Source organism: Leptodactylus fuscus, chromosome 11, assembly GCF_031893055.1.
Source record: "Leptodactylus fuscus isolate aLepFus1 chromosome 11, aLepFus1.hap2, whole genome shotgun sequence".
NCBI lineage: Eukaryota > Metazoa > Chordata > Amphibia > Anura > Leptodactylidae > Leptodactylus > Leptodactylus fuscus.
In genome coordinates this window covers 62,883,889-62,896,664 of record NC_134275.1, presented here as the reverse complement: position 1 = coordinate 62,896,664, position 12,776 = coordinate 62,883,889, and the positions used below count along the sequence as shown (strand labels likewise).

Sequence of the window (12,776 nt, the reverse complement as noted above, 5' to 3'; positions counted from 1 at the left end):
AACGGTGTCATTATAGCAGGGCTATTCCTTGTCAGAAATGGCGGCGAGTCAGACCGCGGTGGCAGCGGCCGCTGCGGGGGGCACCGGTGGGCAGAGCGGAGGAGGCGGAGGGACTGGGCAAGGTGGCGGCGGCGGAGAAGGAGGGGGTGTTGTCAGTACGACAGCCGGTGTGTGCCCGGGCTCGCTGTCTATGTTCCCCAGCTTCCCCAATGGACCTCACTGGAGCACGGGGACCCTTCACCAGCACACGGTGCGGAGCCTGGACCGGGCCCTGGAGGAGGCGGTGACGTCCGGCATCCTTAACCTGAGCGGCCGTAAGCTGAGGGAGTTCCCGGGCACCGGCTATGATCTGACGGACACCACACAAGCAGGTGGGGCCATTGTCACTGTGTAGTCCCAGCATTGTCCCATAGACACAAAGAGGGAGCCAGCAGCCCAATATGGGGGCCACACTGGGGCCACAGGCACTGGCCGCTCATGTACACAGGGGGTTAATAGTAGTGACTCTGTGCACCAGCACTTGGCACCAAAAATGGCATGGGGTAGGTGTGTGTAGTAGAACGGCGCCCCCCGTAGGCTGGGTATGATATGGCAGGGCAAGCGCGTTACTCAGGAATGCTTTGTGGCGACCAATCTGTTATCTTGTGGCGACAATGTAAATCCAGTGTGTGGTCGTCTTATGGCCGCGACGTCCTGGCGGTGATGTGATGAGATAAACATCCTTGTAGGACCCTGTTCACACTACTATTGGGGATGGCAGTTCTGTCAGATTTGATGGGAGGTATCGGTATAGCCTGCGGGGCAGTCAGCAGGTCAGAGCCACAAACTGCTTGATGGGACCTTTGTCAGATATTATCGTAAGTCAGATGGGGCATTTGGTTGCCATTGGTGTCCAGTATTGTGTCATGTTCCCATGTATACGAGGAACTGATGGCTGTGCGAGCCCAAGTACTGGCAAGGTGGTCACATGTGCCAGCTGGTAACTCTCTATAATCAAAGAGGCAAGTGACCACGTGAGGGTAGCCTTCTGCCACGGACAAGGCCATGTAATAGGCGGAGGTAGCCTTCTGTCACGGGGAAGGCCATGTAATAGGCGGTGGTAGCCTTCTGCCATGTAATAGGCAATGGTAGCCATCTGTCATGTAATAGGCGGAGGTAGCCTTCTGTCATGGGCAAGGCCATGTAATAGGCGGTGGTAGCCTTCTGCTATGTAACAGGCGGTGGTAGCCTTCTGCCATGTAACAGGCGGTGGTAGCCTTCTGCCATGTAACAGGCGGTGGTAGCCTTCTGCCATGTAACAGGCGGTGGTAGCCTTCTGCCATGTAACAGGCGGTGGTAGCCTTCTGCCATGTAATAGGCGGTGGTAGCCTTCTGTCACGGGGAAGGCCATGTAATAGGCGGTGGTAGCCTTCTGCCATGTAATAGGCAATGGTAGCCATCTGTCATGTAATAGGCGGTGGTAGCCTTCTGTCATGTAATAGGGGCATGTAATAGGCGGTGGTAGCCTTCTGCCGTGTAACAGGCGGTGGTAGCCTTCTGCCGTGTAATAGGCGGTGGTAGCCCTCTGTCACGGGCAAGGCCATGTAACAGGCGGTGGTAGCCTTCTGCCATGTAACAGGCGGTGGTAGCCTTCTGCCATGTAACAGGCGGTGGTAGCCTTCTGCCATGTAACAGGCGGTGGTAGCCTTCTGCCATGTAACAGGCGGTGGTAGCCTTCTGCCATGTAACAGGCGGTGGTAGCCTTCTGCCATGTAACAGGCGGTGGTAGCCTTCTGCCATGTAACAGGCGGTGGTAGCCTTCTGCCATGTAACAGGCGGTGGTAGCCCTCTGTCATGGGCAAGGCCATGTAACAGGCGGTGGTAGCCCTCTGCCATGTTATAGGCGGTGGTAGCCTTCTGTCATGTAATAGGGGCATGTAATAGGCGGTGGTAGCCTTCTGTCATGTAATAGCGGTGGTAGCCTTCTGTCATGTAATAGCGGTGGTAGTCTTCTGTCATGTAATAGGCGGTGGTATTCTGTCCTATGTAACACTACAGGACGGTATATCACGGGCAGTCAGGGATTCCTATTATCACAGATGACTATACCGCTAGGGTTCCCTCTCCCGGCACAATGTTCAGGATGGTAAATCTGGCAAACACGGAGATGAAACTGCTCGTATGACTGTGGGGGTCAGTGTATGAGAATCCCCTCCAGTTACCGCCCACACCGGGATTTGTCCCTATAAAACCCCACGTCTGGCCAGTCCTCCTTATCTGCGCACGTCTCGGGGTGTTCTCTCTATTACTACGGCCCCGGGCGCACTACTTCTATCACAGGATATCCCTCCTGGTGTCTGCCCTGGGAAATACTTGCACTTACTACATGGCCTGGTTTTCTTTGCCAGGAAACCTCCTCCCTGTGATTATTATTTTAACCCTTTGTATGACATGCCTGTGCTATACACCGTGTGTATGGTATGAGCGTGTCTTCATTGTTCTCGGTCTCTTGTGCACAACTTTAATGTAACTTAGGCGGAGGTCACACGTCGCAGATAAGCTGTTATTTTACTTCCAGATTTTGCTGTGTTTTTTTTTTAGAGTCAAAGCCAGGAGGGACTTCAAAAGGATTGGGAAATATAAGGGAAGCTCTTCTGGGTCTCCTTTCTTATAACTCCTTTAGCCTAAGGAATAGAAATGAGTGGGTACTTGGGACAGTTTTGGTTGTTATGTCGGATCAAAAATAAGGAAATTTTGGTGAAAATATACCGGGCGCCTTACCTATAGTTAGACCGCCTCATGGGCCTGGGGTTCGGGGCTGGTTCGGGCCAGGTCATATGATTGGAGCAATCCGCCCCTGTGTCGCTCTAGCTCCACCTACTGTCCTGTGTGGTTATTCTAGTTACTTGACCTATACGGCCGGTTTTACTATAGTAAACTACACATGTGAGAGGAAGCTGAGCGGCCTAGGTGCTGGACATATGCCTTTGCATGTAGTATAATCGATGTCTTCTCTTCTCCATCAAATGCACATGTGAACTGGGCCTGAAAGAGGTTGTCCGGTTCATTTTTATTGATGCGGGTCCACGCCATGGCCACTGCTGATCAGCTGTATAAAGAGGCAGTGCTGTGACCGCTGTTTATCTATCTCATAGAGGCCATTGTGGTGCGGTACAGCCTCACCCCATAGAAGGGAATGGTACAAGGCTTGGCCGCTATAACATGGGCGGGATGTGATGTAAACAGTCAGGAGGTTACGACCCTCTTAGGAGGCAGTCACACGGAGTAAAGCGACGCTGATTTTGCTACAATAACATACGGCAGAATTGGCGCTGATTAAAAGCCTCCCATTGATTTCAATGTGTTCCGTGCGGAAAATGGAACCCATTGATGTCAATGGGAGTCTTTTTATCGGTACTGAATCTGCCGCGAGTTAGCGTAGCAGAATCAGCGCCGCTTACTCCGTGTGACTGCCCCCTTATAAGCCCTGTGGCCTCCTCAAACAGCTGGTCAGCAGAGACCCAGGTATTGTAACCTGCCGTGATCTCGTTGGTGGCTTGTTCTAAGGATAGCTCGGCAATAAGTGAAATGGACAAGCCCTTTAAGAAGGATCTGTCGGCTCTCGTGACGTGTATGTATCCCCATAAGCTCTGTATACTGCTCAGCCAGGCACTGTCTACCTAGTGATTGTGCAAGGACACCCCATTAAAAGAGACATGGTAGCACCCACTTGGCACTTTATTGATAAATTTCTAGGAGGAACAGCACAGAAAACACCCAGCAGAATTATTCATAGGGAACACATGGCAGAAGAGGTGACAGCCTCACCAAGCTTTGCTTCCTTCTATCTGTAATACCACCTTCTACTTCCCCTTTAACCGCTCCACCCATTGCCATGCCTACCCATCTCCTAGCACGACACGGAGTTCTCCACCCAGTAGCAGATGTTCATCCTGAGCTCGCTGCTTCATAAGATTTCAGTAAAACCTTAGGAGAGCTGAATCAGTGGGTAGACGTTGCGAGGCTCTGCCTTTATCAGTCTCCATGTTATTAGCCCACTGATGGCGTTCCTGGCAGCCTCCTCTTCCTCTAGCATCTGGCTAAGCTTTTCACAAGAATCAATAGCGAGCGGCTCCGTGCTTGGTCGCCTCCATTGCTGTGTGGGCAGGTGCCGTGCCGCTCAATAGTCATCTGCCCCTTTAATTCATTTCCAACAATCTGTGTCAGCGCTCGCGCTCCGTTCGAGGCAGGGAGTCCCCAAGTCCTGTGCAAGGAAATGAGAAATTCATTCACAGCATCACTCCCTGATGTACCCTGTATAGTGTCTATAGGGTTCTTCTATATAGTGTGATCAGAAAGACAGAGCACAAAGGACTCGGGATTATATATGTACCTTCTCCTTCCCATGTCCCTTCAGTCCTATATACCCCCAATGCTCATGTATTAGTCCAGCCTTATATCCAGGGTCCTGCGCTGGTCGCTCATGTGCATGTCTCGCTATTGCAGCCCCTTTCATGTTTCCAGGCCTGCGTGCGCTGCTTTTGTTGCTGGAGGCAGGGGGGGGGGGGGGGGGATATTTATGGGCTTTGTGATCTCTCACTATGGAATCCCAATGAGCTGGGTTTTATAGGAAGGGGGGGGGACAAAGCATTAAAAAAAAATTCTATCTCCATTGGATATTGTAGGACAATGCGATTGCAAATGGGGTAAGGTGGTAAACTGGGCAGATGGGCAAGATCTGTCCTATCTATGTCCTAAAGACACACACGTGCTGCTAATCCTAACAAGTCCTGGGCGTGATGGCACGCTGTCATTCCCTAGACTGGGCTGTCACTGACTGACAACTAGATGCTGCTAATGTGACAAGAAACTGAAATAATAAGGTCCCTAAAAAGGGAAAAATAGTGTCTAATGGAAGCGCCGCATTCTTCTTACATGGGGCCGTCATATTGCTATCTGTGTACACACAACGGGTTTGCCCTGGTAAATGCTCCCCTGGCCATTGACTGTCATTGTTACTGATCTTGCAGTTTTCTTGGTCAGACTGTGACCATTTAGCTTTGTAAACCATGATGGTCACACGTGGGTGTGACTAAGCCAAATCCGACCAGTTCCTATGGAGGGAGGTAACTATAGTTAGTATACTATGGCTAATATGCTCACAAAAACGTTGCATCCCTTTAGAAAGGCACATGGTGTACGTTGCAGTGAAGGGATTCTTCTTGCGGGTGTTGGTGAGTTATCTACTCTTTTCTGGTCCTCAGCGGTGTCATGTGACCATGATGGGAAGTCTGTGTCGCCATTCATTGCTATGAGACCCTTTATGCGCCCTGAGAATGAATGGAGAGACGGAGTATCTGCCCGCCTATGAGAATTGGATGGGGAGTTGCACTTTAAGGCCGGGGGAAATGCTGCGATTTGGCAAAGTGGCACAAGCACTCTCTATGTAGGGGCTATTTATCTGATAGAACGGGCGCCGCACTCCGCCATGTACAGGCTATATATGTGATTGTTAAAGGGGCACTCTGATCAGCCACTTATTTGCTGTGTAATCCTGTAGCGCTCGGTCATCTATGGGCTCTTGGCACTCAGCTCTCCGTAGGTATAGGTCTGATGTCTCTCTCTATAACCCCTTTAAATACCCCATTATTTGTGAAGAATGATTGTAATGCCTTATATCACACTAATTGTACCAGATAGGCAGTATACAGCATCTTCAGATAGGCAGTATACAGCATCTTCAGATAGGCAGTATACAGCATCTTCAGATAGGCAGTATACAGCATCTTCTATGTATTCTCTCCACACAGAAGCATCCTCATTCTTGTAAACATAATGTGAACTGACCCTAATACCATCCACCATCATAATACTGACCTAGTCTGGTATTAACCCTTGTTGTCCACATGTCTGACGCCGGCTGGTAACTGGTTACTGTGCCTATACTGTACCTGTCACCAGGCAGGATCTCCTACTATCTAGTGCTGCCTGCCGTGACCGATCACTTTAATGGCTTCTCTCCTGTAGGTTACTGCCGCTCGCCGCTTCTCCTCTCTCGCTTCTTTTGTGCCTAGGAAACGAAGGAGGAAGCGATTTCTAGCTGTGGCTTCAGGATGATGGATCTGGTAAATCTAACAAAGCTCCATCCAAAAATAACTTCCTGATTTCTAGAGCAGCCAGCGATTGTTAGTGGGAGCCCGCTGCTCTGTGCCCAGCGTATGTCAGCCCGGGCAGTCTTATCCAAAGTGAAACGCACTGTGTGTGTGTGTGTGTATATAATATATATATATATATATATATATATATATATATATATATACACACTGCTTTGCAATGTCTCACAGGAGCTTTCCAGCAGCCTCTGTTGGTTGCATGAGCAGCGCCCCCTGGTATTTAATTTGTGATAGATTTACGGTACATTTGTGATTTACAGGACATAAAGTGCCCATATCTATGAGGTTCTGTTCACATCTAGGTTTTGCCTTCATTTGACGTATCGCGGCAGACCGCTGCGTACGCAGTTGTATAGTGATCTAGTCTGATGTGTCACTTAGGCCCTGTTCACATTTGCATTCAGGCCATTCCATTTCCCCTATCCGTATGAAATATGCAGAAAGAAAAGTCTTGCGGGGTTCATGTGGTCTTGGGCGGAGACCACATGGACCCCGTTATATGGTAACTGCTTTTTTATGCGGATTGTTTTCCATTCGGAACCCCAAACACAGGTGTGACCCGGGCGTGATACAGTCCCCTCAGTCTATGCTCTTCCCCCTCACACTTGTATGGCCTATGTCCAGCTATAGTCAGGTATGAAGCCTGCACGAGAGGACCCCCTTGTTGGTGCACCCCCACCGGTTTGACGTTGCTATTCAGCTTTCTGGGGACTCCTTGAAGCTTTGCTTCTTGTTGCTCTCCCTTGGTGGCTCCAGTCTTGACCTATTCTTGTGAATGAAGGGGTTGTGACTGGGACAGTGGTCTCTGGCGTTTGGGGAGGACTCACTGCTCATAGCCTATAAATCCCGTCCTATTCTATCATTATATTATGTGTGTATGTGGTATACGCTGTTATGTAAGGCTGTACATGCAGATACTGGAGACCTTCTTATCTACATGTAGCACCCGGCGAGATGCCCTCACACACCATCACACGCTACATGTACGCTCCCGCAGGGACTCGTGCCTCTACATTTGTGGCTTATCTGGTTGTTTAACCCTTTATTTGCTTTATCTAAGGCTGTGAATATTTTTTTTTTTTTAATTTTTCTAAATGTTCTGGCTTCTTCTGCCTAGGTTGTAGCGCTAAAAACTGTGCTGGGTGACACTAGATTGACAGTAGCATTGCCTGTTCGATGTTCTGGTCCGCTGGAAGACCAGAAGAGTGGAGAGTCCGACTGCTAAAATAGCAGTAACACACGGTCACCCATAAGGTCCATTGTTAGGGTATTACTACTGTACTTGTATACACAGGACCGGCAGCTTGTGAGAGTATAAAGTGTTCTGTATACTTGGCGACCGACTATTGGACATCGTTTCCAGGACGGTAGATCTCGTGCTACCCACCTACAGTTCTTAGTTACAGTGTGAAGGTCGGCTCTGGAGTACAAGTACTTGCTGCATTGACCATGGATTCTCCGAAATCTGCACATAGGAAAATCTGATGTGTGTGAACATGGCAGGAGATGCATAAATGTGTTCTTATTTCTCTCTGAGCTTCCTCCAGACTCTTCCAGCGACTTCTCTCCTGTCTGCATAAAAAGAGGAAGATGTCTGCACAGGAAATGGATTGGTTATACTGCGAGGGCTGCAGGTTTATAAGTGTCACATGGCCTAGGAAAGACTTCAGGCCGGGCAGTGAATTCTTACTAACCCCTGTGCTGGTAGTGGGGATGGCGGCAGTCCAGGTAGTGGGGATGGCGGCAGTACAGGTAGTGGGGATGGCGGCAGTACAGGTAGTGGGGATGGCGGCAGTACAGGTAGTGGGGATGGCGGCAGTACAGGTAGTGGGGATGGCGGCAGTACAGGTAGTGGGGATGGCGGCAGTACAGGTAGTGGGGATGGCGGAAGTACAGGTAGTGGGGATGGCGGAAGTACAGGTAGTGGGGATGGCGGCAGTACAGGTAGTGGGGATGGCGGCAGTACAGGTAGTGGGGATGGCGGCAGTACAGGTAGTGGGGATGGCGGCAGTACAGGTAGTGGGGATGGCGGCAGTACAGGTAGTGGGGATGGCGGCAGTACAGGTAGTGGGGATGGCGGCAGTACAGGTAGTGGGGATGGCGGAAGTACAGGTAGTGGGGATGGCGGAAGTACAGGTAGTGGGGATGGCGGCAGTACAGGTAGTGGGGATGGCGGCAGTACAGGTAGTGGGGATGGCGGCAGTACAGGTAGTGGGGATGGCGGCAGTACAGGTAGTGGGGATGGCGGCAGTACAGGTAGTGGGGATGGCGGCAGTACAGGTAGTGGGGATGGCGGCAGTACAGGTAGTGGGGATGGCGGAAGTACAGGTAGTGGGGATGGCGGCAGTACAGGTAGTGGGGATGGCGGCAGTACAGGTAGTGGGGATGGCGGCAGTACAGGTAGTGGGGATGGCGGCAGTACAGGTAGTGGGGATGGCGGCAGTACAGGTAGTGGGGATGGCGGCAGTACAGGTAGTGGGGATGGCGGCAGTACAGGTAGTGGGGATGGCGGCAGTACAGGTAGTGGGGATGGCGGCAGTACAGGTAGTGGGGATGGCGGCAGTAGAGGTAGTGGGGATGGCGGCAGTACAGGTAGTGGGGATGGCGGCAGTAGAGGTAGTGGGGATGGCGGCAGTACAGGTAGTGGGGATGGCGGCAGTAGAGGTAGTGGGGATGGCGGCAGTACAGGTAGTGGGGATGGCGGCAGTGCAGGTTTTTGTTATCAGAGCAGAGGCTTCCTAGCAGCACTCTTTACTAAGAAATGGAGGACTACTTCATGTAGAGGCCCGTGAACTGGTGACAAGGCGTCTGCCTCTTGTGGTGAAGGTTTGAAGCTGTATACTGTGGTGCTGAAGCTGTATACTGTGGAGCTTCCGCTGGGGGACTTGCATCAGAGCGTAGCTGCTTGTATACACAGCTAGTTGATGGGGATCCTAAGACTTAGACACCCCCCCCCCCCCCCCCATAGATCTAATAGAATGGGTTGTAAAAGCAAAATAAGCAGCACTTACCTCACTGGCCCCCTGCCTCTTATCAATGATTGAGTCCTACCAATGTCTACTTGTTCTTGACCCATAGGAAATGCTGTTCAGCCCGGCACCACCTGTAGAGGGCGCCAAAGCTCCAATACCAAGTGGCTGTGCAGAGTTTCCTATGGGTCAATAGAGCCGAGGAAGTACCGACCAGGAGTGTCAGAAGGAGAGCGACCAGCTCCAATGAAGGAAGCATTGCTTTTTTTTTTTTTTTCGTAATCCCATTCAGAGTCTGTAAACATAAATACTGTAAATAAAACTTTACCCTCCAGTCAAACTGTTTTAGGGTGTGTTCACACGGTTTCCCTGCGTCAGGAAATAGGAAACTTTTTTTTTATTTTTTTATGCCTTTTGCATCGCAGATTTTGCTGCAGGTTTTTTGCTCAAGCACACTGCATGGGCCTGGAAACTATCCCTTAAAAAAAAAAAAAAAAACCCTGCTCATGGATTTTTGATGCAGTTTTTGCAAAAAAAAAAAAAAAGTAAAAAATTGTGACCAAAACAGCATTTTTTTCCCCTGCCTCCCATTGATTTCAATGGATTTTTCAAGGCGGAATCCTCCTGAAGATAGGTAGGTTTGTTTTTTTGTTTTTTTTTAAAAAAAAAACAACAAAAAAGCAAAAAAAAAAACAAACAAACCCAAAAAACCTGATACGGACTCCCCTAGAAATGAATGGGAAGCATTTTATAGGGCTGGTTTGACCTCAAAATCCTGCTGCAAAATACTCCATGTGAACATACCCTTAAAAATTTGGTCACAATTTTAGGACTTTTCCAGACCGCACGTCGACTGCTTTCAATGGTCTTGGTATCCATTTTCACCACTAGAGTGAGCTTTTTGCAAGTGGTTTCATATGTGGAAACTGCCTTAAAAACCAACCAAACAAAAAATAACTCCGTTTTTGCCAAATAGCAAAAATTTACACTTGTTGCTGGACAAAAAAACTATTTAAGTGAAAAGGAGAGTTGGGAGGGTGTTTTTTTTGTTTTTTTTTTTAAGGCAGGTTACACATGAAAATCCTCCTGCAAAAACTGTGTGAACATGCTCTTCTAGGAAGGCGACTTCTTTACACCCGCCACTGTTCCTATCTGTTCCAAAGATCAGTCTCACAAAGACATTGTGTTCTCACACACAGTCACAAGTATTTCACTCTCCTCCAAGGCCTGCCCAATGTGCCCGGTCAGACCCTATGAGGAGGACGGGTCCTCTGACCAGGTAAGTACAGTATACAAGTAGTCATGGAGTACTTGTGCCTTCTCCGTATTCACCTCCGAGCTCCAGGCTTCTCCCAAGCGAACGCATTAAGATACTTCTCATTATAAATGATTCATTTGAACCTGCCATTGATGCTAATGAAGGCTTTGGCGCTCTGTATATGTATTTATTTCTGTGCCAGGTTCCAGGACGCTGCGCTGTTTCCGTGCATATAAATCAGAGAAGGCTGTGAATGCTAATTGAAGTCGGGGCGTTCCCAGAATCCTCCGTCTAGTCCTCTGAAATGTAAATGTAAGACCGTTCTGATGGTTAATCATTCCTCAGAAAGCCGAAAAATAAGTAAATATGTTCTCTGCTGCCTGGCCGTCCCCGCACAGAACAGAGCCTCTGGGTATGGAGACGCCTGGCTCCTGTGTGTGGCATCGAAACAATGCCGTGCTCTATGGGAATGTTCACACACAGATTATTTTATTTAGGAATTGGTGTGAAGAATGCCTCAATTATTCCGCCTCCTTTTTGGAAATTATTGTGGCATTGAAATGAATAAAAAAAAGTGTCCCACCCTATGTCGCTGTGGTTACTCAAGATCTGCTTCGGATTTCTAAAGTGTCTTCCATTGCAGATGAGATTCTTTGTCTTCATGAATAGAAAGCAACCAAAAATACTTTGGCACTAGTAGCCATTTTATAAAGGGGTTGTCCAGGATTAAAGGGATTCTACCATTAAAATCAAATTTTTTTTTTGTCGATCACACGTTGGAATAGCTTTAAGAAAAGCTATTCGTCTTCTACCTTTAGATGTCTTCTCTGCGCCGTCGTTCGGTAGAAATCTCAGGATTTCGTAAGTATGCAAATGAGTTTTCTCACAGCACTGGGGGCGGTCTTCAGCGCTCAAACAACACTGGGGTGTCCCCAATGCTGCCAGAGAACTCTCCAGAGCCACCTCCATCTTCTTCTGGAACGGCCTCTTCATGCATCTTCTTCCAGTGCTGGGGGTGAAACTTATAGGCCTCGGGCAGAGCCGACTGCGCATGCTCGTGGCCACTACTTATACAGTAAGTAAGCAGCTATTTTCTTGTGGCCTGTGGGCATGCACAGTCGGCTGTGCCTGAGGCTTATAAGTTTGACCCCCAGCACCGGAAGAAGACGCGTGAAGAGGCCATTCCTGAAGAAGATGGAGGCGGCGCTGGAGAGTTCTCTCACAGCATTGGGACCGCCCTCAGTGCTGCGAGAGAACTCATTTACATACCGGTGAAAACCAGGATTTCTACAGAATGGTGGTGCAGAGAAGACTTCTAAAGATAGGAGAAGAATAACCTTTCTTAAGGCTATTCCTATGTGTGATTGACAAAAAAATAGACTTTAATGGAAGAATCCCTTTAAAAATACAGCTCGCTTCCAAAAAAAAAAAACAATTGCCGTGGTCTGTCTGTTATTGCACCTCAGCTCAGTAGAAGTGAGCAATACCGCACACAAGATGGTGTCGCCCCCTGGGACAACCCCTTTAACACTCATGGGCTACCTGATGTACGGGATTATCGAGTTCTGCATTTTGCAGCAGTTGATATGATTTTTATTTTGTTTTTCCTGAAGCCTCGGGTCTGTGATTCTGTTTCCCACCAGAAATGAGCATCATTGTTTCTATCGCGTGTTCTGCAAGTTTGGTAAAACAAACAATAATAATTGTACGCTAGCATCTGCCACTAAACCCAGCGAACACCGCACTATACGTGTGTATATAGTAATGCTAGTAGCACTCACATCCCGCGACATCCACCTGACATAAAGGAGGTAGGGAAACCATTCACTCCTGGGCTGCCAGAATATGATGGAGGGAATGTACAGCCAAGGTTTCCTGCATTGTAATGAACTGCTCCGTTTACAGGAACATCTACGTCGTTGTTCAGATCATGTGACGTTACATTCGGTTGATGGAAGAAGAATACGGATGGCCGTCTGTTTACATAGAGATCCGTGTTTAAAAAAAAAAAAAAAAAAAAGGATTTATTTGTGTCTTTATTTTTTTGGCTGGACACTACAATATGATATAGTAAAAAATGAACTGGAACTGATATATACGGATATATATGGAGAGCTGCCCACTAAAACTGTGGTTACCTGACAGAGAGAAGACCTTTGTGCAGGACTTTTCTCTGCAGATTTTGGGTGGACTCTATGACAGTCTCTTAGGCCCATTTCACACCTGCGTCCGGTATTCTGTATAGGAAGTCCGCTTGGGGACCCCCAAAAGGAAACCTATACGCAAAGCGTATAGCCTCATAGACTATAATGGGGTCCGTGTGGTTTCTGCACAAAACCTGCAGAGAGAGAAGTGCTGCTTGCAGAGAATGGAATGAACTGAACGCAGATGTGAACC

General features: G+C 48.7%; 1 protein-coding gene across 3 annotated transcripts in view; it reads left to right on the top strand.

Annotated features, from left to right (window-relative positions):
* LRCH2 (leucine rich repeats and calponin homology domain containing 2) overlaps positions 1-12,776 on the top strand; it is a 45,905-nt gene continuing 33,129 nt past the window's right edge. For all 3 annotated transcript variants that reach the window (XM_075258908.1, XM_075258907.1, XM_075258905.1), the window contains exon 1: positions 1-371. In XM_075258908.1, the coding sequence (XP_075115009.1) occupies positions 38-371 (334 nt within the window). In that variant the 5' untranslated portion in view covers positions 1-37. The remainder of the gene's footprint in view (positions 372-12,776) is intronic.